We start from the raw sequence: 23,538 nt of genomic DNA on the forward strand, positions 1-23,538 counted from the left end.
GATTTTTGTTAATCCAAGGGCAAGATTCATACCAGCCACACCAATCACACCGTATAACTTGTGATAAACTACCCAGTTAACAGCATGAAAACAACATAGCATCTGTCCAAGACCGATGAAACTATAACATAACCCTTATGTAAGCAAAACTGTATACAAGTCTTGCAGAAGTAGTCCGCACTTGGGACGGGCGCCCAGCATCCTCTACGGACTACGAGAAAAAGATTTACCGGTAGGTTTAAAATCTTATTTTCTCTTATGTCCTAGAGGATGCTGGGGACTCCGTAAGGACCATGGGGATTATACCAATGCTCCCAAAACGGACGGGAGAGTGCGGATGACTCTGCAGCACCGATTGAGCAAACAGGAGGTCCTCCTCAGCCAGGGTATCAAACTTATAGAACTTTGCAAAGGTGTTTGAACCCGACCAAGTAACAGCTTGGCATAGTTGTAGTGCCGAGACCCCTCGGGCAGCCGCCCAAGACGAGCCCACCTTCCTAGTGGAATGGGCCTTAACCGATTTTGGTAACGGCAATCCAGCCGTAGAATGCGCCTGCTGAATCGTGTTACAGATCCAGCGAGCAATAGTCTGCTTTGAAGCAGGGGCGCCAACCTTGTTGGCTGCATATAGGACAAACAGTGCTTCTGTTTTTCTGACACTAGCCGTTCTGGCTACGTAAATTTTCAAAGCCCTGACTACATCAAGGGACTCTGAATCCTCCAAGTCTCGCGTAGCCACAGGCACCACATTAGGTTGGTTCATATGAAAAGATTACACCACCTTAGGCAAGAATTGAGTACGGGTCCGCAATTCCGCTCTATCCATATGGAAAACCAGATAGGGGCTTTTATGAGACAAGACCGCCAATTCCGACACTCGCCTAGCCGAAGCCAAGGCTAATAACATGACCACCTTCCAAGTGAGATATTTTAACTCACCGTTTGAAGTGGTTCAAACCAGTGCGACTTAAGGAAACTCAACACCACGTTAAGTTCCCAAGGCGCCACCGGAGGTATAAAAGGAGGCTGAATATGCAGCACTCCCTTCACAAAAGTCTGTACGTCTGGGAAAGAAGTCAATTCTTTTTGAAAGAAAATGGATAAGGCCGAAATCTGAACCTTAATGGAGCCTAATTTTAGGCCCAAATTCACTCCAGTCTGTAGGAAGTGAAGGAAACGGCCCAGATGGAATTCTTCCGTAGGAGCATTCCTGGCCTCGCACCAAGAAACATATTTTCGCCGTATACAGTGATCATGTTTAGCTGTCACGTCCTTCCTAGCCTTTATCAGCGTAGGAATGACCTCATCCGGAATGCCTTTTTCCGCTAGGATCCTGCGTTCAACCGCCTTGCCGTCAAACGCTGCCGCGGTAAGTCTTGGAACAGACAGGGCCCCTGTTGCAACAGGTCCTGTCGTAGAGGAAGAGGCCACGCATCTTCTGTGAGCATTTCCAGCAGATCCGGATACCAGGTCCTTCGTGGCCAATCTGGAACAATGAGAATTGTTCTCACTCCTCTTTCTCTGACGTCCTAGTGGATGCTGGGTACTCCGTAAGGACCATGGGGTATAGACTGGCTCCACAGGAGACTGGGCACTCTTAAAAGAAAGATTAGGTACTATATCTGGTGTGCACTGGCTCCTCCCTCTATGCCCCTCCTCCAGACCTCAGTTAGTATCTGTGCCCGGCCAGAGCTGGATGCATCGTAGGGGCTCTCCTGAGCTTCCTAGAAAAGAAAGTATTTGTTAGGTTTTTTATTTTCAGTGAGATCTGCTGGCAACAGACTCACTGCTATGTGGGACTGAGGGGAGAGAAGCAAACCTACCTGCTTGCAGCTAGCTTGGGCTTCTAAGGCTACTGGACACCATTAGCTCCAGAGGGATCGAACACAGGCCCAGTCCTCGGTCGTCCGGTCCTGGAGCCGCGCCGCCGTCCCCCTTGCAGAGCCAGAAGAACTGAAGAGAAGTTGAAAATCGGCGGCTGAAGACTCCGGTCTTCATTAAGGTAGCGCACAGCACTGCAGCTGTGCGCCATTGCTCCCTTAGCACACCACACACTCCGGTCACTGATGGGTGCAGGGCGCTGGGGGGGGGGGTGCCCTGGGCAGCAATTAGATTACCTTACTTTGCGAAAAGCACATTGGGCCTTCTTCCTCAGCACACCGGCGCCATTTTCTTTTCACAGCTCAGCTGGAAGGAAGCTCCCCAGGCTCTCCCCTGCAGTATCCTGGTACACAAAGGGTAAAAAAAGAGAGGGGGGCACATAAATTTAGGTGCAAAACTGTGTATATAAGCTGCTATAGGGGAAAAATCACTCAGTATAGTGTACATCCCTGTATTATATAGCGCTGTGGTGTGTGCTGGCATACTCTCTCTCTGTCTCTCCAAAGGGCCTGGTGGGGGAACTGTCTTCAAATAGAGCATCCCCTGTGTGTGTGGTGTGTCGGTACGCGTGTGTCGACATGTCTGAGGTAAAAGGCTCCTCTAAGGAGGTGATAGAGCGGATAAGTGTGTGGGAGGGTGTCTCCGTCAACAACGCCGACACCTGTTTGGATATGTGTAAGTGCTGAGGTAAAATTATTGCACAAAAGGTTAGGGAACAGAAAGGAAATCTACCCTGGTCTATCCCTATGTCACAGAGTCCTTCAGAGTCTCTCTATGTTCACTATCCAAAATAACAAAGTATCGACACAGAGTTTAACTCCACTGTCGACTACGATAATGCAAAGTTACAGCCAAGAGGGCTAAAAGATATTCAATATATGATTATTGGAATAAAAGATGATTTGCATATCACTGATGACTCATCTGTCCCTGACACGAGAGTACACATGTTAAGGGGAAGAATGCTGAGGTAAATTTTCCTCCTCTCATGAGGAAAAAGAGCGTGAATCTCCAGACAAGAGACGGCAGCTTCCCACAAGAGAATTCTCAGGCTGTATACTTTCCCCACTAGGGCCAGGATGTGTTGAGAATCTTCCCCTTGGGTGTCCTGTTTGCACTAGCTATTCTCAGGGACCCTGCAGATAGCGTGCACATTCTAGTAAACTACCCAGACCGGCGATTGTGTCGGCATGGGTTTATAGCGCTGTGGCAGCGTGGACAGGTACCTTATCAGCAGAGATTGAGACCCTAGTATGCATATAAATATTTTAAGATGCTGTCTTAAGTGATAGATATATAATTATAAAGCATGCCCAAAGGGACATGAGTATACTGGGTCCTAGAGACAAAAGCTATGTCGATTTCTGCTTGACGTGTCCTGTAGAATATACATTGGACAGATGATGCCGACTTAAGAGGCATATGGAAGGCTGAGGATTGTGTGGAGAAAGGTTCTCGGGCCTGGTCTCCACAGTTATAGCTGGTAATTCTGATATTTTGCCTTATATTCCTGCACAGCCTAGGAAAGCACGACATTATTAAATGCAGCTTTTCGAATAAAGAAACAAGAAAGTCTGAGGTGCATCCTTTCTTGTCAGAGCCGGGGGCAGAGGAAAGAAGCTGTACAACACAGCTAGTCCCCAGGAACAGAAGTCCTCCCCGGCCTCTACAAAAATCCACCGCATGTCGCTGGGGCTCCACAGGCGGAGCTAGGCCTGGTGGGGACACGCCTTCGTAAGTTCAGCCACAAGTGGGTTCACTCCCTGTTAGATCCCTGGGCAATAGAAATTGTATCGCAGGGATACAGGCTGGACTGTGAGAAGATGCCCCCTCACCGAGGACCCGGCGGGCTTCCCCCCAAGAGAGGGAGCCAGTGTTAACTGCAATTCGTAAATTGTATCTTCAACAGGTGGTGGTCAAGGGTCCCCTCCTTCAACAAGAGGGTGTTATTATTCGACCATGTTATAATCCCGAAACCAGACGGTTCGGTTAGACCCATATTGAATTAAAATCCCTGAACATATACCGGAAAAGGTTCAGGTTCAAGATGGAATCGCTAAGAGCGGTCATTGCATGCCTGAAATGAATCGGGACATAAGGGATGCATACTTTCGTGTCCCCATTTATCCACCTCATCAGGCGTACCTCAGAATTGCGGTACGGGATTGTCATTACCAATTTCACCAAGGTAATGGCGGATATGATGGTGCTCCTGCGGAAGCAAGGTGTCACTATTATCACATACTTGGATGATCTCCTCATAAAAGCGAGATCAAGAGAGCAGTTGCTGGACAGCGTATCACCTTCTCTGGAAGTGAAACGGCAACACGACTGGATTCTATATATTCCGAAGTCGCAGTTGGTTCCTACAGCTCATCTGCCTCGCCTAGGCATGATCCTAGACACAGACCAGAAGAGGGTTTATCTCCCGATAGAGAGAGCTCAGGAGCTCATGACACTGGTCAGGAATCCATTGAAAACCAAAACAGGTGTCAGTGCATCACTGCACTCGAGTCCTGGGAAGGATGATGGCATCATACGAGGCCATCCCCTTCGGCTGGTTCCATGCAAGGACAATGGAACTTACTGGACAAGTGGTCCGGATCACATCTTCAGATGCATCGATTAATCACCCTATCCCCCAGGGCCAGGGTGTCTCTCCTGTGGTGGCTGCGGAGTGCTCACCTTCTCGAGGGCCGCAGATTCGGCATTCTGAGGTCCTGGTGACCACGGATGCAAGCCTCCGAGGGTGGGGGGCAGTTACACAGGGAAGAAAATTCCAAGGTTTGTGGTCAAGCCAACAGACTTGCCTTCACATCAATATCCTGGAACTAAGGGCCATATACAACGCCCTAAGTCAAGCGGAGTTCCTGCTTCGCGACCAACCGGTTCTGATCCAGTCACACCGCAGGGGCTCATGTAAACCGCCAGGGCGGCACAAGGAGCATGGTGGCGAGGGTAGAAGCCACCAGAATTCTTCGCTGGGCGGAGAATCAAGTAAGCGCACTGTCAACAGTGTTCATTCCGGGAGTGGACACGACCTCCACCCGGGAAAGTGGTGACTTCATCAGGAAGTCTTCACGCAGTTTTGCAAATTGATGGAAACTGCCTCAGGTGGACTACATGGCGTCCCACCTCAATAAAAAGATAATAAAGGTTTTACGCTGGGTCAAGGGACTCTCAGGCGATAGCTGTGGTCGCACTAGTAACACCGTGGGTGTTCCAGTCGGTCTATATATTCCCTCCTCTTCCTCTCAGACCCAAGGGCTGAGAATTGTAATAAACGGAGGAGTGTGAACAATATTCTTTGCTCCGAATTGGCCAAGAAGGACTCTGTACCCGGAACTGCAAGAAATGCTCTGAGGACCCATGGCCTCTGCCTCTCAGTCAGGACATGTTGCAACAGGGACCCTGTCTGATCCAAGAATTACCGCGGCTGTGTTGGACGGCATGGCGGTTGAACGCCGGATCCTAGCGGAAAAGGGCATTCCGGATGCAGTTATTCCTACGCTGATAAAGGCTAGGAAAGACGTGACAGCAAGACTTTTTCACTGTATATGGCGAAAATAGGTTGCTTGGTGTGTGGCCGGGAAGGCCCTACAGAGGAATTCCAGGGGGGTCGATTCCTGCACTTCCTACAGTCAGGAGTGACTATGGGCCTAAAATTAGGATCCATAAAGGCCAAGATTTCGGCCCTATCCCTTTTTCTCTCAAAAAGAACTGGCTTCACTGCCTGAAGTTCGGACGTTGTTACAGGGCTGCTGCATATTCAGCCCCTTTTGTGCCTCCAGTGGCACCTTGGGATCTTAACGTGTGTTGGATTCCTAAAATCCCATTGGTTTGAGCCACTTAAGACCGTGGAGCTAAAATATCTCACGTGGAAAGTGGTCATGCTTTTGGCCTTAGCTTGGACTAGGCGTGTGTCAGAATTGGCGGCTTTGTCATGTAAAAGCCCATATCTGATCTTCCATATGGAAAGGGCAGAATGGAGGACTCGTCCCCAATTTCTCCCTAAGGTGGTATCATCGTTTCATTTGAACCAACCTATTGTGGTGCCTGCGGCTACTAGGGACTTGGAGGATTCCAAGTTGCTGGACGTGGTCCGGGCCCTGAAACTTTGTTTCCAGGACGGCTAGAGTCAGAAAAACTGACTCGCTATTTATCCTGCATGCACCCAACAAGCTGGGTGCTCCTGCTTCAAAGCAGACTATTGCTCGCTGGATCTGTAGCATCATTCAGCTTGCACATTCTGCGGCTGGACTAACGCATCCTAAATCAGTAAAAGCCCATTCCACGAGGAAGGTGGGCTCTTCTTGGGCGGCTGCCCGAGGGGTCTCGGCTTTACAACTTTGCCGAGCTGCTACTTGGTCGGGTTCAAACACTTTTGCAAAATTCTACAAGTTTGATACCCTGGCTGAGGAGGACCTTGAGTTTGCTCATTCGGTGCTGCAGAGTCATCCGCACTCTCCCGCCTGTTTGGGAGCTTTGGTATAATCCCCATGGTCCTTACGGAGTACCCAGCATCCACTAGGACGTCAGAGAAAATAAGAATTTACTCACCGGTAATTCTATTTCTCGTAGTCCGTAGTGGATGCTGGGAGCCCGTCCCAAGTGCGGACTCTCTGCAATACATGTATATAGTTATTGCTTAACTAAAGGGTTATTGTATGAGCCATCTGTTGAGAGAGGCTCAGTTATTGTTCATACTGTTAACTGGGTATAGTTACCACGAGTTGTACAGTGTGATTGGTGTGGCTGGTATGAGTCTTACCCTGGATTCCAAATCCTTTCCTAGTAATGTCAGCTCTTCCGGGCACAGTTTCCCTAACTGAGGTCTGGAGGAGGGGCATAGAGGGAGGAGCCAGTGCACACCAGATATAGTACCTAATCTTTCTTTTAAGAGTGCCCAGTCTCCTGCGGAGCCCGTCTATACCCCATGGTCCTTATGGAGTACCGTAAGAAGAAACGGAGTGAGAACAATCCTCGTTGTTCCAGATAGGCCACGACGGACCTGGTATCCAGATCTGCAGGAAATGCTCACAGAAGATCCGTGGCCTCTTCCTCTAAGAGAAGACCCGTTGCAACAGGGACCCTGTCTGTTCCAAGACTTACCGCGGCTGCGTTTAACGGCATGGCGGTTGAACGCCGGATCCTAGCAGAAAAAGGCATTCCGGTTGAGGTTCTCCCTACGCTGATAAAGGCTACGAAGGAAATAACAGCAAAACATTTTCACCGTATATGGCGTAAGTATGTGTCTTGGTGTGAGGCCAGGAATGCTCCTACGGAAGAATTCCATCTGGGCCGTTTCCTTCACTTCCTACAAACTGGAGTGGATTTGGGCCTTAAATTAGGCTCCATTAAGGTCCAGATTTCGGCCCTATCCATTTTCTTTCAAAAATAATTGGCTTCTCTCCCAGAAGTTCAGACCTTTGTAAAGGGAGTGCTGCATATTCAGCCTCCTTTTGTGCCTCCGGTGGCGCCTTGGGACCTTTAATGTGGTGTTGAGCTTCCTAAAGTCACACTGGTTTGAACCACTTAAAACGATGGAGTTGAAATATCTCACGTGGAAGGTGGTCATGTTATTAGCCCTGGCTTCGGCTAGGCGAGTGTCAGCATTAGCTGCTTTATCACATAAAAGCCCCTATCTGGTTTTCCATATGGATAGAGCGGAATTGCGAACACGACCTCAGTTCCTGCCAAAAGTGGTTTCATCCTTTCATATGAACCAACCTATTGTGGTGCCTGTGGCTTCACGGGACTTAGAGGATTCCGAGTCCCTTGATGTGGTCAGGGCTTTGAAAATGTATGTAGCCAGGACGGCTAGAGTCCGGAAAATAGAAGCACTGTTTGTTCTGTATGCGGCCAACAAGCTTGGCGGCCCTGCTTCAAAGCAGACTATTGCTCGCTGGATCTGTAACACGATTCAGCAGGCGCATTCTACTGCAGGATTGCCGTTACCTAAATCGGTCAAGGCCCATTCCACTAGGAAAGTGGGCTCTTCTTGGGCGGCTGCCCGAGGGGTCTCGGCACTACAGCTGTGTCGAGCTGCTACTTGGTCGGGTTCAAACACCTTTGCAAAATTCTATAAGTTTGATACCCTGGCTGAGGAGGACCTCATGTTTGCTCAATCGGTGCTGCAGAGTCATCCGCGCACTCCCGCCCGTTTGGGAGCTTTGATATAATCCCCATGGTCCTTACGGAGTCCCCAGCATCCTCTAGGACGTTAGAGAAAATAAGATTTTACTTACCGGTAAATCTATTTCTCGTAGTCCGTAGAGGATGCTGGGCGCCCGTCCTAAGTGCGGACTTCTTCTGCAAGACTTGTATATAGTTATTGCTTCAATAAGGGTTACGTTAGTGTTGCATCGGGCGTGAACTGATGCTATGTTATTGTCATACTGTTAACTGGGTTGTTATCACAAGTTATACGGTGTGATTGGTGTGGCTGGTATGAATCTTGCCCTGGATTACCAAAATCCTTTCCTTGTACTGTACATCTCCTCTGGGCACAGTTTCTCTAACTGAGGTCTGGAGGAGGGGCATAGAGGGAGGAGCCAGTGCACACCAGGAACTAAATTATTTCTTAAAGTGCCCATGTCTCCTGCGGAGCCCGTCTATCCCCATGGTCCTTACGGAGTACCCAGCATCCTCTACGGACTACGAGAAATAGATTTACCGGTAAGTAAAATCTTATTTTTTCCCCCCCTTGGGGAAGATTCTCACCGTATCCTGTCCTTAGCGGGAAAGGATACACCCTAAGAATCCTTTTGGGAATCTGCAGTTTCTTGTCTGGAGATTCCCAAGCCTTTTCAATAACTCGTTCATGAGATGGGGGAAAGGTTACCTAAGGTTTCTTTACCCTATACATGTGTACCCTCGTGTCAGGGACAGGGGGTTTCTCTGTGATATGCAAAACATCTTTTATTACAATAATCATATATTGAATACTATTTGCCAATTCTGTCTGTAACTTTGCATCATCGTAATCGACACTGGAGTCAGAATCCGTGTCGGCGTCAGTGTCTACTATTCTGGATAGTGGGCGCTTTTGAGACCCCAGAGGTCCCTGTGACATAGAGGAAAGGCAGGGTTTGATGCATGTACATTCCTTAGACTCAGTGCAATACATTCACATTAGCACTAAAACATTCCACATATCCAACCAGTCAGGTGTCGGTGTTGCCGACGGAGACACCACAGTCATTAACTCCACCTCCTCCCTAGGAGAGCCTTTTACCTCAGACATGCCGACACACGCTTACCGACACCCCACACACTCAGGGAATCCTCTTATCTGAAGACAGTTCCCCCCACAAGGCCCTTTGGAGAGACAGAGAGAGAGTATGCCAGCACACACCCAGCGCTATATGACCCAGGAAAAAAACACACTATGTTTACCCAGATAGCGCTGTAATCTTTATTTTTGCGCCAAATTATGTGCCCCCTCTACTTTAAAACCCTCTCACTGTGGATAAGCAGGGGAGAGTCCGGGGAGCTTCCTCTCAGCGCTGTGCTGTGGAGAAAATGGCGCTGGTGAGTGCTGAGGAAGAAGCCCCTCCCGCTCAGCGGCGGGCTTTTGTCCCGCTAAAATATATAACAAACTGGCGGGGGCTCTTTATATATACAGTGCCTAGCTGTATATATCTTCTTTCTCTATCGTCCTAAGTGGATGCTGGGGTTCCTGAAAGGACCATGGGGAATAGCGGCTCCGCAGGAGACAGGGCACAAAAGTAAAGCTTTTACAGGTCAGGTGGTGTGTACTGGCTCCTCCCCCTATGACCCTCCTCCAGACTCCAGTTAGATTTTTGTGCCCGGCCGAGAAGGGTGCAATTCTAGGTGGCTCTCATAAAGAGCTGCTTAGAGAGTTTAGCTTAGGTTTTTTATTTTACAGTGATTCCTGCTGGCAACAGGATCACTGCAACGAGGGACAGAGGGGAGAAGAAGTGAACTCACCTGCGTGCAGGATGGATTGGCTTCTTGGCTACTGGACATGAAGCTCCAGAGGGACGATCACAGGTACAGCCTGGATGGTCACCGGAGCCGCGCCGCCGGCCCCCTCACAGATGCTGAAGCAAGAAGAGGTCCAGAATCGGCGGCTGAAGACTCCTGCAGTCTTCTTAAGGTAGCGCACAGCACTGCAGCTGTGCGCCATTTTCCTCTCAGCACACTTCACACGGCAGTCACTGAGGGTGCAGGGCGCTGGGGGGGGGGCGCCCTGGGAGGCAAATGAAAACCTTTAAAAAGGCTAAAAATACCTCACATATAGCCCCAGAGGCTATATGGAGATATTTACCCCTGCCTAAATGTACTAAATAGCGGGAGACGAGCCCGCCGGAAAAGGGGCGGGGCCTATCTCCTCAGCACACGGCGCCATTTTCTGTCACAGCTCCGCTGGTCAGGAAGGCTCCCAGGTCTCTCCCCTGCACTGCACTACAGAAACAGGGTATAACAGAGAGGGGGGGCAAAATAAATGGCAATATATTAATATAAAAGCAGCTATAAGGGAGCACTTAATCATAAGGCTATCCCTGTCATATATAGCGCTTTTTGGTGTGTGCTGGCAGACTCTCCCTCTGTCTCCCCAAAGGGCTAGTGGGTCCTGTCTTCGTATAGAGCATTCCCTGTGTGTCTGCTGTGTGTCGGTACGTGTGTGTCGACATGTATGTGGACGTTATTGGTGTGGAGGCGGAGCAATTGCCAAATATGAGGATGTCACCTTCTAGGGGGTCGATACCAGAATGGATGCCTTTATTTGTGGAATTACGGGATAGCGTCAACTCGCTTAAGCAGTCGTTTGCCGACATGAGGCGGCCGGACACTCAATTAGTGCCTGTCCAGGCGCCTCAAACACCGTCAGGGGCTGTAAAACGCCCCTTGCCTCAGTCGGTCGACACAGACCCAGACACAGGCACTGATTCCGGTGGTGAAGGTGACGAATCAACCGTATTTTCCAGTAGGGCCACACGTTATATGATTTTGGCAATAAAGGAGATGTTACATTTAGCTGATACTACAGGTACCACTAAACAGGGTATTATGTGGGGTGTGAAAAAACTACCAGTAGTTTTTACCGAATCAGAAGAATTAAATGACGTGTGTGATGAAGCGTGGGGTGCCCCGATAAAAAACTGCTAATTTCAAAGAAGTTATTGGCTTTATACCCTTTCCCGCCAGAGGTTAGGGAGCGCTGGGAAACACCTCCTAGGGTGGACAAAGCGCTAACACGCTTATCAAAACAAGTGGCGTTACCCTCTCCTGAGACGGCCGCACTTAAAGATCCATCAGATAGGAGGATGGAAAATATCCAAAAAGGTATATACACACATGCAGGTGTTATACTACGACCAGCTATTGCGACTGCCTGGATGTGCAGTGCTGGGGTAGTTTGGTCAGAGTCCCTGATCGAAAATATTGATACCCTGGACAGGGACAATATTTTACTGTCGTTAGAACAAATAAAGGATGCATTTCTTTATATGCGTGATGCACAGAGAGATATCTGCACACTGGCATCACGGGTAAGTGCTATGTCCATTTCGGCCAGAAGAGCTTTATGGACACGACAGTGGACAGGCGATGCGTAGAGGAGTTATTTGGGGTCGGTCTATCGGATTTGGTGGCCACGGCTACGGCCGGGAAATCCACCTTTCTACCTCAAGTCACTCCCCAACAGAAAAAGGCACCGACCTTTCAACCGCAGCCCTTTCGTTCCTTTAAAAATAAGAGAGCAAAGGGCTATTCATATCTGCCACGAGGCAGAGGACGAGGGAAGAGACAGCAACAGGCAGCTCCTTCCCAGGAACAGAAGCCCTCCCCGGCTTCTACAAAAGCCTCAGCATGACGCTGGGGCTTCGCAAGCGGACTCGGGGGCGGTAGGCGGTCGTCTCAAGAATTACAGCGCGCAGTGGGCTCACTCGCAGGTAAATCCCTGGATCCTGTAGATAATATCTCAGGGGTACAGGTTGAAATTAGAGACAGAGCCACCTCGCCGTTTCCTGAAGTCTGCTTTACCAACGTCCCCCTCAGAAAGGGAGACGGTTTTGGAAGCCATTCACAAGCTGTATTCTCAGCAGGTGATAGTCAAGGTACCTCTTCTACAACAAGGGAAGGGGTATTATTCCACTCTTTTTGTGGTACCGAAGCCGGATGGCTCGGTAAGGCCTATTCTAAATCTGAAGTCCTTGAACCTGTACATAAAGAAGTTCAAGTTCAAGATGGAGTCACTCAGAGCAGTGATAGCGAACCTGGAAGAAGGGGACTTTATGGTATCCTTGGACATCAAGGATGCGTATCTCCACGTACCAATTACCCCTCACACCAGGGGTACCTCAGGTTCGTTGTACAAAACTGTCACTATCAGTTTCAGACGCTGCCGTTTGGGTTGTCCACGGCACCTCGGGTCTTTACAAAGGTAATGGCCGAGATAATATTTCTTCTTCGAAGAAAAGGCGTATTAATTATCCCATGCTTGGACGATCTCCTAATAAGGGCAAGGTCCAGAGAACAGCTAGAGATGGGTTTAGCACTATCTCAAGAGGTGCTAAAGCAGCACGGATGGATTCTGAATATTCCAAAATCCCAATTAATGCCGACAACTCGTCTGCTGTTCCTGGGGATGATTCTGGACACAGTTCAGAAAAAGGTTTTTCTTCCCGAAGAAAAAGCCAAGGAGTTATCTGACCTGGTCAGGAACCTCCTAGAACCAGGAAAGGTGTCTACATCAATGCACAAGAGTCCTGGGAAAAAAATGGTAGCTTCTTACGAAGCAATCCCTTTCGGCAGATTCCATGCAAAGGGATCTATTGGACAAATGGTCAGGGTCGCATCTTCAGATGCACCTGCGGATAACCCTGTCGCCGAGGACAAGGGTATCCCTTCTGTGGTGGTTGCAGGAGGCTCATCTATTGGAGGGCCGCAGATTCGGCATGCAGGATTGGATCCTGGTGACCACGGATGCCAGCCTGAGAGGCTGGGGAGCAGTCACACAGGGAAGAAATTTCCAGGGAGTGTGGTCGAGCCTGAAAAAGTCTCTTCACATAAGCATTCTGGAACTAAGAGCAATCTACAATGCTCTAAGCCAGGCGGAACCTCTGCTTCAAGGAAGACCGGTGTTGATCCAGTCGGACAACATCACGGCAGTCGCCCATGTAAACAGACAGGGCGGCACAAGAAGCAGGAGGGCAATGGCAGAAGCTGCCAGGATCCTTCGCTGGGCGGAGAATCACGTGATAGCACTGTCAGCAGTATTCATCCCGGGCGTGGACAACTGGGAAGCAGACTTCCTCAGCAGACACGACCTTCACCCGGGAGAGTGGGGACTTCATCCAGAAGTTTTCCACATGCTATTAAACCGTTGGGTAAAACCAATGGTGGACATGATGGCGTCTCGCCTCAACAAAACACTGGACAGGTATTGCGCCAGGTCAAGAGATCCGCAGGCAATAGCTGTGGACGCGCTGGTAACACCTTGGGTGTACCAGTCGGTATATGTGTTTCCTCCTCTGCCTCTCATACCAAAGGTATTGAGGATTATACGGCAAAGAGGAGTAAGACTAGTGGCTCCGGATTGGCCAAGAAGGACTTGGTACCCGGAACTTCAAGAGATGGTCACGGACGATCCGTGGCCTCTACTTCTGAGAAGGGACCTGCTTCAGCAGGGTACTTGTTTTTTTTTTCAAGACTTACCGCGGCTGCGTTTGACGGCATGGCGTTTGAATGCCAGATCCTAAAAGGAAAAGGCATTCCAGAAGAAGTCATTCCTACCTTGATAAAGGCAAGGAAGGAAGTCACCGCGAAGCATTATCGCCGTATTTGGCGAAAATATGTTGCGTGGTGCGAGCAGCGGAGTGCTCCGAGGGAGGAATTTCAACTGGGTCGTTTTCCTACATTTCCTGCAATCAGGATTGTCTATGGGTCTCAAATTGGGATCTATTAAGGTTCAAATTTCGGCCCTATCAATATTCTTCCAAAAAGAATTGGCCTCAGTCCCTGAGGTCCAGATTTTTATCAAAGGAGTACTGCATATACAGCCTCCTGTGGTGCCTAAGGTGGCACCGTGGGATCTAAATGTAGTTTTAGATTTCCTCAAATCCAATTGGTTTGAATCACTAAAGAATGTGGATTTGAAATATCTCACATGGAAAGTGACTATGTTACTGGCCCTGGCTTCGGCCGGGAGAGTATCTGAACTGGCGGCTTTGTTTTATAAAAGCCCTTATTTAATTTTCCATTCGACATAGGGCAGAGCTGCGGACGCGTCCGCATTTTCTCCCTAAGGTGGTATCAGCGTTTCACCTGAACCAGCCTATTGTAGTGCCTGCGGCTACAGACGACTTGAAGGACTCCAAGTTGTTGGACGTTGTCAGAGCCTTAAAAATATACATTTAAAGGACGGCTGGAGTCAGAAAATCTGACTCGCTGTTTATACTGTATGCACCCACCAAGTTGGGTGCACCTGCTTCTAAGCAGTCGATTGCTCGTTGGATTTGTAACAAAATTCAACTTGTACATTCTGTGGCAGGCCTGCCACAGCCTAAATCTGTTAAGGCCCATTCCGCAAGGAAGGTGGGCTCATCTTGGGCGGCTGCCCGAGGGGTCTCGGCATTACAACTCTGCCGAGCAGCTACGTGGTCAGGGGAGAACACGTTTGTAAATTTTTACAAATTTGATACCCTGGCAAAGGAGGACCTGGAGTTCTCTCATTCGGTGCTGCAGAGTCATCCGCACTCTCCCGCCCGTTTGGGAGCTTTGGTATAATCCCCATGGTCCTTTCAGGAACCCCAGCATCCACTTAGGACGATAGAGAAAATAAGAATTTACTTACCGATAAATCTATTTCTCGGAGTCCGTAGTGGATGCTGGGCGCCCATCCCAAGTGCGGATTATCTGCAATACTTGTACATAGTTATTGTTAACTAATTCGGGTTATTGTTTAGGAAGCCATCTTTCAGAGGCTCCTCTGTTATCATACTGTTAACTGGGTTTAGATCACAAGTTGTACGGTGTGATTGGTGTGGCTGGTATGAGTCTTACCCGGGATTCAAAATCCTCCCTTATTGTGTACGCTCGTCCGGGCACAGTACCTAACTGGAGTCTGGAGGAGGGTCATAGGGGGAGGAGCCAGTACACACCACCTGACCTGTAAAAGCTTTACTTTTGTGCCCTGTCTCCTGCGGAGCCGCTATTCCCCATGGTCCTTTCAGGAACCCCAGCATCCACTACGGACTCCGAGAAATAGAATTATCGGTAAGTAAATTCTTATTTTTGCCAGAAATTAAGGTTATATTGCTGCCCAGGGTGCCCCCCCTGCGCCCTCCACCCTTACAGTGACTGCCGTTTGTGTGTGCTGTGTGGGAGCAATGGCGCACAGCGTAACTGCTGTGCGTTACCTCAGTGAAGATCTGAAGTCTTCTGCCGCCTCTGAAGTCTTCTTTCTTCTCATACTCACTCGGCTTCTATCTTCCGGATCTGTGAGGAGGACTGCGTCGCGGCTCCGGGACGAACTCCAGGGTGAGACCTGTGTTCCGACTCCATCTGGAGCTAATGGTGTCCAGTAGCCTAAGAAGCAGAGCCTTGAAACTCACAGAAGTCGGTCTGCTTCTCTCTCCTCAGTCCCACGATGCAGGGAGTCTGTTGCCAGCAGTGCTCTCTGAATATAAAAAACCTAACAAAATACTTTCTTTCAGGAAACTCAGGAGAGCTCCCTGTAATGCACCCAGTCTCCTCTGGGCACAGTAGTAAAACTGAGGTCTGGAGGAGGGGCATAGAGGGAGGAGCCAGTGCACAACCATATCTAAAGTCTTTCTTAAAGTGCCCATGTCTCCTGCGGAGCCCGTCTATCCCCATGGTCCTTACAGAGTCCCCAGCATCCTCTAGGATGTAAGAGAAACCAATTTTGTACAGCCTATTATTCCTATTACATCTGAATATATGTAGATAGACTAAACCTATTAATACATACAAAGTACACTCATAGATATATGCAATTGAAAATGAGAACAAGAAGTTAATGTTAAACATTAGTCTTACTTTTTATAATTAAATAATTCTGAATTGTAATACAGAATGGAAAAGCCAAAAGCAGTTTTTAGAGTACACACACACACACACACACACACACACTCTCTCTCACACACACACACACACACACACACACACACACACACACACACACACACACACACACACTTCACACACAATGGAGGAGTCGAGCATTAACACCAGGCATGTCACTGGCATTAAACATGTTAAACAAAAAACACAATTATTTTTTTAGTATAATAGGCTTTGTTTAATAAGTCATGGCACTGTGCCAATAAAAAGAGTGTTTTTAATTAAAAAATCCATTTGGTTTAAACCAGGGGTGGCCAAACAGTTGATCGCGATCCGCCGCCCATCCACCCGAAGCCGCGCCTCTCCTGCCTGCCGCGCTGCCCCTCAGTCTGGTCTCTGGCAGTGACGGCGGAGTGTATAGCTCAAATCAGGCGCCGGTTCGTTAGCCAATCAGAGCTCGCGGACCGGCGCCTGATTTGAGATATACACGCTGCCATCACCGCCGGAGATCAGACTGAGGGGCAGGACGGCAGGCAGGAGAAGCGCGCGCTGCGTTCTCCACACACAGCACGGTGAGCAGTACTATGGGGGCATATCTGGCACTGTGGGCACATAGCACAGTGGGGGCATATATGTATCTGGCACTGTGGGGGCAGATCTGTATCTGGCTCTGTGGGGGCAAATCTGTATCTGGCACTGTGGGGTCATATCTGGCACTGTGGGGGCATATCTGTAATCTGGCACTGTGGGGGAATATCTGGCACTGTGGGGGCATATCTGGCACTGTGGGCACATGGCACTGTGGGGGCATATGTGTTTGAGGTTTTTACCTGTGGGGGCCAATGTGTTGTTTTGTGTGAGACAGTCATTACACTCTGTGCAGCAAGGCTACGTCCCTTTTTTTGTTATACCACGCCCACTTTTTATTATACCATGCCCACTGTTTTGTTATGCCATGCCCCTTTTTTGGGACGCGCACCTGCAGCGCGCGCTATTATTCCACCTAGGTAGATCACAAAAGCTTTTCAGCTTTCAAAGTAGATCGCCGACTCCAAAAGTCTGGCCACCCCTGGTTTAAACCATCGTAATTGAAACCAGCCAACCCTGGAGAATTATTAACTTAAGGAAGCAAATGTGCATTCAGTAGGCCTTTTCTGATGTATGCTGCTATAATGTACAGTAGCCCTTAGTCCAAGCTCTCCTAATGGATTCAATTTAAATTATGAGGTTTAAGAATTTACAAGCAAAGTTAGAAATGCCACAAAACATACCCTCTTAAGCAGCGGTGGCCAACCCGCGGCTATTTCATCTGCCGCATGCGTCTCAGGCGGCTCCTGGCCACCGCTGCCCGGCACATACACTTGTCTCCGGCGACGGTGTCACTCTTCAATTCAGCATTGATCAGTGAGCCAATCAGAGCTCGCGGACCGGCGCCTAATTGAAGAGAGAGACTGCCGCCGGAGAGTGAGAGGCAGGAGAGGCGTACACTGCGCTCTCCTCCCCTCACAGACAGCAGCAGCAGCACCACGGGGAAAGGTGTATGTATATCTGGCACTGGGGGGCATAGCTGGCACTGTGGGGACATGTATATCTGGCACTTGGGGGCATAGCTGGCACTGTGGGGACATATATATCTGGCACTGGGGGTGTAGCTGGCACTGGGGGGACATGTATATTGGCACTGTGGGAGCATGTGTATCTGGCACTGGGGGCATATCTGGCACTGTGGGGACATGTGAATCTGGCACTGTGGGGACATGTGAATCTGGCACTGTGAGCATATATGTATCTGCCAAAGTGAGGCATATATATATTTGGCACTGTGGGGCATCTGTGTACTTGGCACTGTGGGGGCATATATGTATCTGGCACTGTGGGGGCATATATGTATCTGGCACTGTGGGGACATATGTTTCTGGCAGTGTGGAGGCACCCATTTGGCATTTTTATATGTATGTGGCACTGTACAGGGGCATTATATGTATGTGGCACTGTACAACATGACTAAAAATGGAGTTATGACACAAGGTCATACTCCTACAAACGTCATACCAAAAGGTGTGCGCACAAAAATGGGGTTGGCTTTGTGAAAACTAGGCCACACCCCCATTTTTCGCGCGCGCGCCTTTGGCACTCTCATGATACTGGCTCTTGCCCTTGACTACAGATCTTTTCTGGCTCTTTGCCTCTGATTGGTTGGCCACCCCTGCTCTTAAGTATAAACGTTAAATAGGTGGTGCCAGGCCTTATAGTATAATTTTGCCTTGTAAAAATCAGTTGGTGTTAGGAACATAATCCTTTTTGCTAATAGTCTGCTAAATTTGCTAAAGCCTTTTAGACTAATAGTTTAACGTAAACATTTTTTTGTTTTTTATTCTTTTTTTAGACCAGCGTACGTGTGACCACAATGGATGCGGAACTGGAGTTCGCAATCCAACCAAACACCACCGGAAAACAGCTCTTTGATCAAGTGAGTAGTTTTGATTGTAACTATAACTAATTATAAAGAATTTGGGCTACTAAACATAAGGTAGACAACTTATGGTATCATACAAAAAGTTATGAAAAAGATCATATAAAAGCTATTTGTGGATAGTAATATATAATTTAATACAAACTTAATTCCTCTAGTTGTCAAATCACATCTTTGTTACATCTGAAATAGGTATGAGACATTTAAAGAGATTAACCAAAAAACATTGTTTAGTTTTAAGCATTGGTTGGGGAACACAGATAGTTTCCGATGTTTCTATTTTGAAGTAAACTGCTGTAGCTGCTTAACACCCCAAGCTAGGGATTTAAACAATAAACAACCTACAGTATATCATATTCATACACTTAATTTGTGAGCTATTGGTTGTAGTGTAATTTGTGTACCTTGTCAGTTAGTTACATCCCCCTGAATGTAAAACACTCATTGCTCAGTATGCTAGACATGGAACTCAAACTCTCAATCTCATGTAGTACAGTCAGACACCTAAAATAGAGGAGTTTATTCCTGCGTAGGAAGCATGGTTTCTAATTATATGAAGTTAGTTGTAATTATCAGTTTAAACTATTGCAGCTAACATCTGTGTAGTTTGCAACCAAACACTTTTTTTTTTTTTTTTTTAAACTACTCCTGTCTTCTCTGACCATTTTACAGTATACCCCTTCTCAGAGATACCCCATCTCTGCTCATTTGTCTGTAGATTGGTTCAATGAAGCATATCCTCTTGCCAGCATCACCTGGTTTGAACTCTGTAGTGCAGTTAACCTCTATCCTGGGGATGTTGGCAAGATAATGCTTCAGGATGGAATGGTGTTGAACACCACACACACACCTATGATGGAAAGAAATGCAGTAAAGGTACTGTAAGGGCAGTTTACATTCTATTCGAGACTGTGTACACTAGTACATATAGAACTATATTGTGTCTTTTGCAGATTAACCCTCCAGTAGTGCCGCCAAGTTAAGTGACACTAACGCTGATACTGGGTTTGTGAGACCCATTTGGATTTTTGCATTGTTTTAGGAACCCTATGGATATTGATCAGGAATGGAAATAAAAACCCCTTGTTAATCTCCAACTATTGACTGTTTTATTAATTCACCTAGGAAACATTATTTTCTCTGACGTCCTAGTGGATGCTGGGTACTCCGTAAGGACCATGGGGAATAGACTGGCTCCGCAGGAGACTGGGCACTTCTTTAAAGAAAAGATTAGGTACTACATCTGGTTTGCACTGGCTCCTCCCTCTATGCCCCTCCTCCAGACCTCAGTTAGAATCTGTGCCCGGCCTGAGCTGGATGCACTTAGTGGGCTCTCCTGAGTTCACTATAAAGAAAAGTATTTGTTAGGTTTTTTATTTTCAGTGAGATCTGCTGGCAACAGACTCACTGCTTCGTGGGACTTAGGGGAGAGAAGCAAACCTACCTGCTTGCAGCTAGCTTGTGCTTCTAGGCTACTGGACACCATTAGCTCCAGAGGGATCGAACACAGGGCCCGACCTCGATCGTCCGTTCCCGGAGCCGCGCCGCCGTCCCCCTTGCAGAGCCAGAAGACGGAAGAAACCGGAGGAAATCGGCGGGTGAAGACTTCTGTCTTCAATAAGGTAGCGCACAGCACTGCAGCTGTGCGCCATTGCTCCCACAGCACACCACACGCTCCGGTCACTGGTGGGTGCAGGGCACTTGGGGGGGGCGCCCTGGGCTGCAATTAATATACCTTTTGGCAATAAAAAGCACACAATACAGTGTTTAAGATGTATATGTGCAGAAACCCCCGCCATTAACGTTATAAAAAGCGGGAGAAGCCCGCCGTTGAAGGGGCGGGGCTATCTCCCTCAGCACAGCCAGCGCCATTTTCTCTTCACAGCTCAGCTGGAAGGACGCTCCCCAGGCTCTCCCCTGCAGTATACACTACAGAGAGGGTAAAAAAGAGAGGGGGGGGCACATAAATTTAGGCGCAAATTGTGATATAAGCAGCTATAGGGGGAAAATTCACTTTGTGTATAGTGTATATCCCTTTGTTATATAGCGCTCTGGTGTGTGCTGGTATACTCTCTCTCTGTCTCCCCAAAGGACTTTGTGGGGTCCTGTCCTCAGTCGGAGCATTCCCTGTGTGTGTGTGCGGTGTGTCGGTACGGCTGTGTCGACATGTTTGATGAGGACGCTTACGTGGAGGCGGAGCAGGTGCCGATAAGTGTGATGTCGCCCCCTGCGGGGCCGACACCTGAGTGGATGGATATGTGGAAGGTATTAACAGACAGTGTCAACTCCTTGCATAAAAGGTTCGATGACGCAGCTTTGGGACAGCCGGCATCTCAGCCCGCGCCTGCCCAGGCATCTCAGAGGCCAACAGGGGCTCAAAAACGCCCGCTACCTCAGATGGCAGACACAGATGTCGACACGGAGTCTGACTCCAGTGTCGACGAGGATGAGACAAATGTACAATCCACAAGGGTCATCCGATGTATGATTACGGCAATGAAAAATGTGTTGCACATTTCTGACATTAACCCGGTTACCACAAAAAAGGGTATTATGTTTGGGGAGAAAAAGCAGCCAGTGACTTTTCCCCCATCTGATGAGTTAAATGAAGTGTGTGAAGAAGCGTGGTGTTCCCCAGATAAGAAACTAGTGATTTCTAAGCGGTTACTAATGGCGTACCCTTTCCCGCCAACGGATAGGTTACGCTGGGAGACATCCCCTAGGGGTGGACAAGGCGCTCACACGCTTATCAAAAAAGGTGGCACTGCCGTCTCAGGATACGGCCGCCTTAAAGGAGCCTGCAGATAGAAAGCAGGAGGCTATCCTGAAGTCTGTGTATACACACTCAGGTACTATACTGAGACCTGCTATTGCTTCAGCATGGATGTGTAGTGCTGCAGCAGCATGGTCTGATTCCCTGTCAGATAACATTGATTCCCTTGACAGAGATACTATTTTGCTAACTATAGAGAATATTAAAGACGTAGTCTTATATATGAGAGATGCACAGAGGGACATTTGCCGGCTGGCATCTAGAATTAATGCAATGTCCATTTCTGCCAGGAGAGTGTTATGGACTCTGCAGTGGACAGGTGATGCTGATTCTAAAAGGCACATGGAAGTTTTGCCTTATAAGGGTGAGGAATTGTTTGGGGACGGCCTCTCGGACCTCGTGTCCACAGCAACAGCTGGGAAGTCGACTTTTTTACCTCAGGTCCCCTCACAGCCTAAGAAAGCACCGTATTATCAAGTACAGTCCTTTCGGCCTCAGAAAGGCAAGCGGGTCAGAGGCGCGTCCTTTCTGCCCAGAGGCAGGAGTAGAGGGAAAAAGCTGCACCAGACAGCCAGTTCCCAGGAACAAATATCCTCCCCTGCTTCCACTAAGTCCACCGCATGACGCTGGGGCTCCACAGGTGGAGCCAGGTGCGGTGGGGGCCCGTCTCCGGAACTTCAGCGACCAGTGGGTTCGCTCACAGGTGGATCTCTGGGCTCTACAGGTATCTCAGGGATACAAGCTGGAGTTCGAGACGTCTCCCCCTCGCCGTTACCTCAAATCAGCCTTGCCTGCTACTCCCAAGGAAAGGGAGGTAGTACTGGCGGCAATTCACAAGCTGTACCTCCAGCAGGTGATAATCAAAGTTCCTCTCCTTCAACAGGGACGAGGTTACTATTCCACAATGTTTGTGATACTGAAACCAGACGGTTCGGTGAGACCCATTCTAAAATTGAAATCCTTGAACACTTATATAAGGAAGTTCAAGTTCAAAATCGAATCGCTCAGGGCGGTTATTGCAAGCCTGGAAGAGGGGGATATTATGGTGTCACTGGACATCATGGATGCTTACCTACATGTCCCCATTTACCCACCTCACCAGGAGTACCTAAGGGTTGTGGTACAGAACTGCCATTACCAATTCCAGACGTTGCCGTTTGGTCTGTCCACGGCACCGAGGGTGTGTTCCAAGGTAATGGCCAAAATGATGATACTCCTTCGAAAGAAGGGAGTTATAATTATCCCGTACTTGGACGATCTCCTTATAAAGGTGAGGTCCAAGGAGCAGTCGTTGATCGGAGTAGCACTATCTCAGGAAGTGCTACAACAGCACGGCTGGATTCTGAATATCCCAAAGTCGCAGCGGGTACCTATGACGCGTCTGCTGATATTGGGCATGTTTCTGGACACAGAACAGAAGAAGGTGTTTCTCCCGGAGGAGAAGGCCAAGTAGTTGTCATCTCTGGTCAGAGACCTCCTAAAACCAAAACAGGTGTCTGTACATCATTGCACGCGAGTCCTGGAAAAGATGGTAGCTTCTTACGAAGCAATTCCCTTCGGCAGGTTCCATGCAAGGAACTTTCAGTGGGACCTGTTAGACAAGTGTGGATCGCATCTTCAGATGCATCGGCTGATCACCCTGTCCCCGAGGGCCAGGGTGTCTCTGCTGTGGTGGCTGCAGAGTGCTCATCTTCTCGAGGGCCGCAGATTCGGCACTCAGGACTGGGTCCTGGTGACCACGGATGCAAGCCTCCGAGGTTGGGGAGCAGTCACTAAGGGAAGAAACTTCCAAGGACAATGGTCGAGTCTGGAGACTTCCCTACACATAAATATTCTGGACCTAAGGGCCATTTACAATGCCCTAAGTCAAGCAGAACCCCTGCTTCAAAACCAGCCGGTGCTGATTCAGTCAGACAACATCACGGCTGTCGCCCATGTAAACCGACAAGGCGGCACAAGAAGCAGGATGGCGTTGGCAGTAGCCACAAGGATTCTCCGATGGGCGGAGTATCACGTGCTAACACTGTCAGCAGTGTTCATTCCGGGTGTGGAAAACTAGGAAGCAGACTTCCTCAGCAGGCACGACCTCCACCCGGGAGAGTGGAGACTTCATCCAGAAGTCTTCACGCAGATTGTGAACCGTTGGGAACGGCCACAGGTGGACATGATGGCGTCCCGCCTCAACAAAAAGCTAAAAAAGTATTGCGCCAGGTCAAGAGACCCTCAGGCGATAGCTGTGGACGCACTAGTGACACCGTGGGTGTACCAGTTGGTTTATGTGTTCCCTCCTCTTCCTCTCATACCCAAGGTACTGAGGATAGTAAGTAAGAGAGGAGTAAGAACTATACTCGTAGTTCCG

The 23,538-nt window shown here is 48.7% G+C and overlaps 1 protein-coding gene across 3 annotated transcripts in view; it reads left to right on the forward strand.

Moving 5' to 3' along the window:
* The window catches only part of MSN (moesin), a 477,122-nt gene that overhangs the window by 151,001 nt on the left and 302,583 nt on the right, over positions 1–23,538 (forward strand). For all 3 annotated transcript variants that reach the window (XM_063937062.1, XM_063937061.1, XM_063937063.1), the window contains exon 2: positions 18,320–18,403. In XM_063937062.1, the coding sequence (XP_063793132.1) occupies positions 18,320–18,403 (84 nt within the window). The remainder of the gene's footprint in view (positions 1–18,319; positions 18,404–23,538) is intronic.

This window comes from Pseudophryne corroboree, chromosome 8 (assembly GCF_028390025.1).
Source record: "Pseudophryne corroboree isolate aPseCor3 chromosome 8, aPseCor3.hap2, whole genome shotgun sequence".
In the NCBI taxonomy this organism is placed as follows: domain Eukaryota; kingdom Metazoa; phylum Chordata; class Amphibia; order Anura; family Myobatrachidae; genus Pseudophryne; species Pseudophryne corroboree.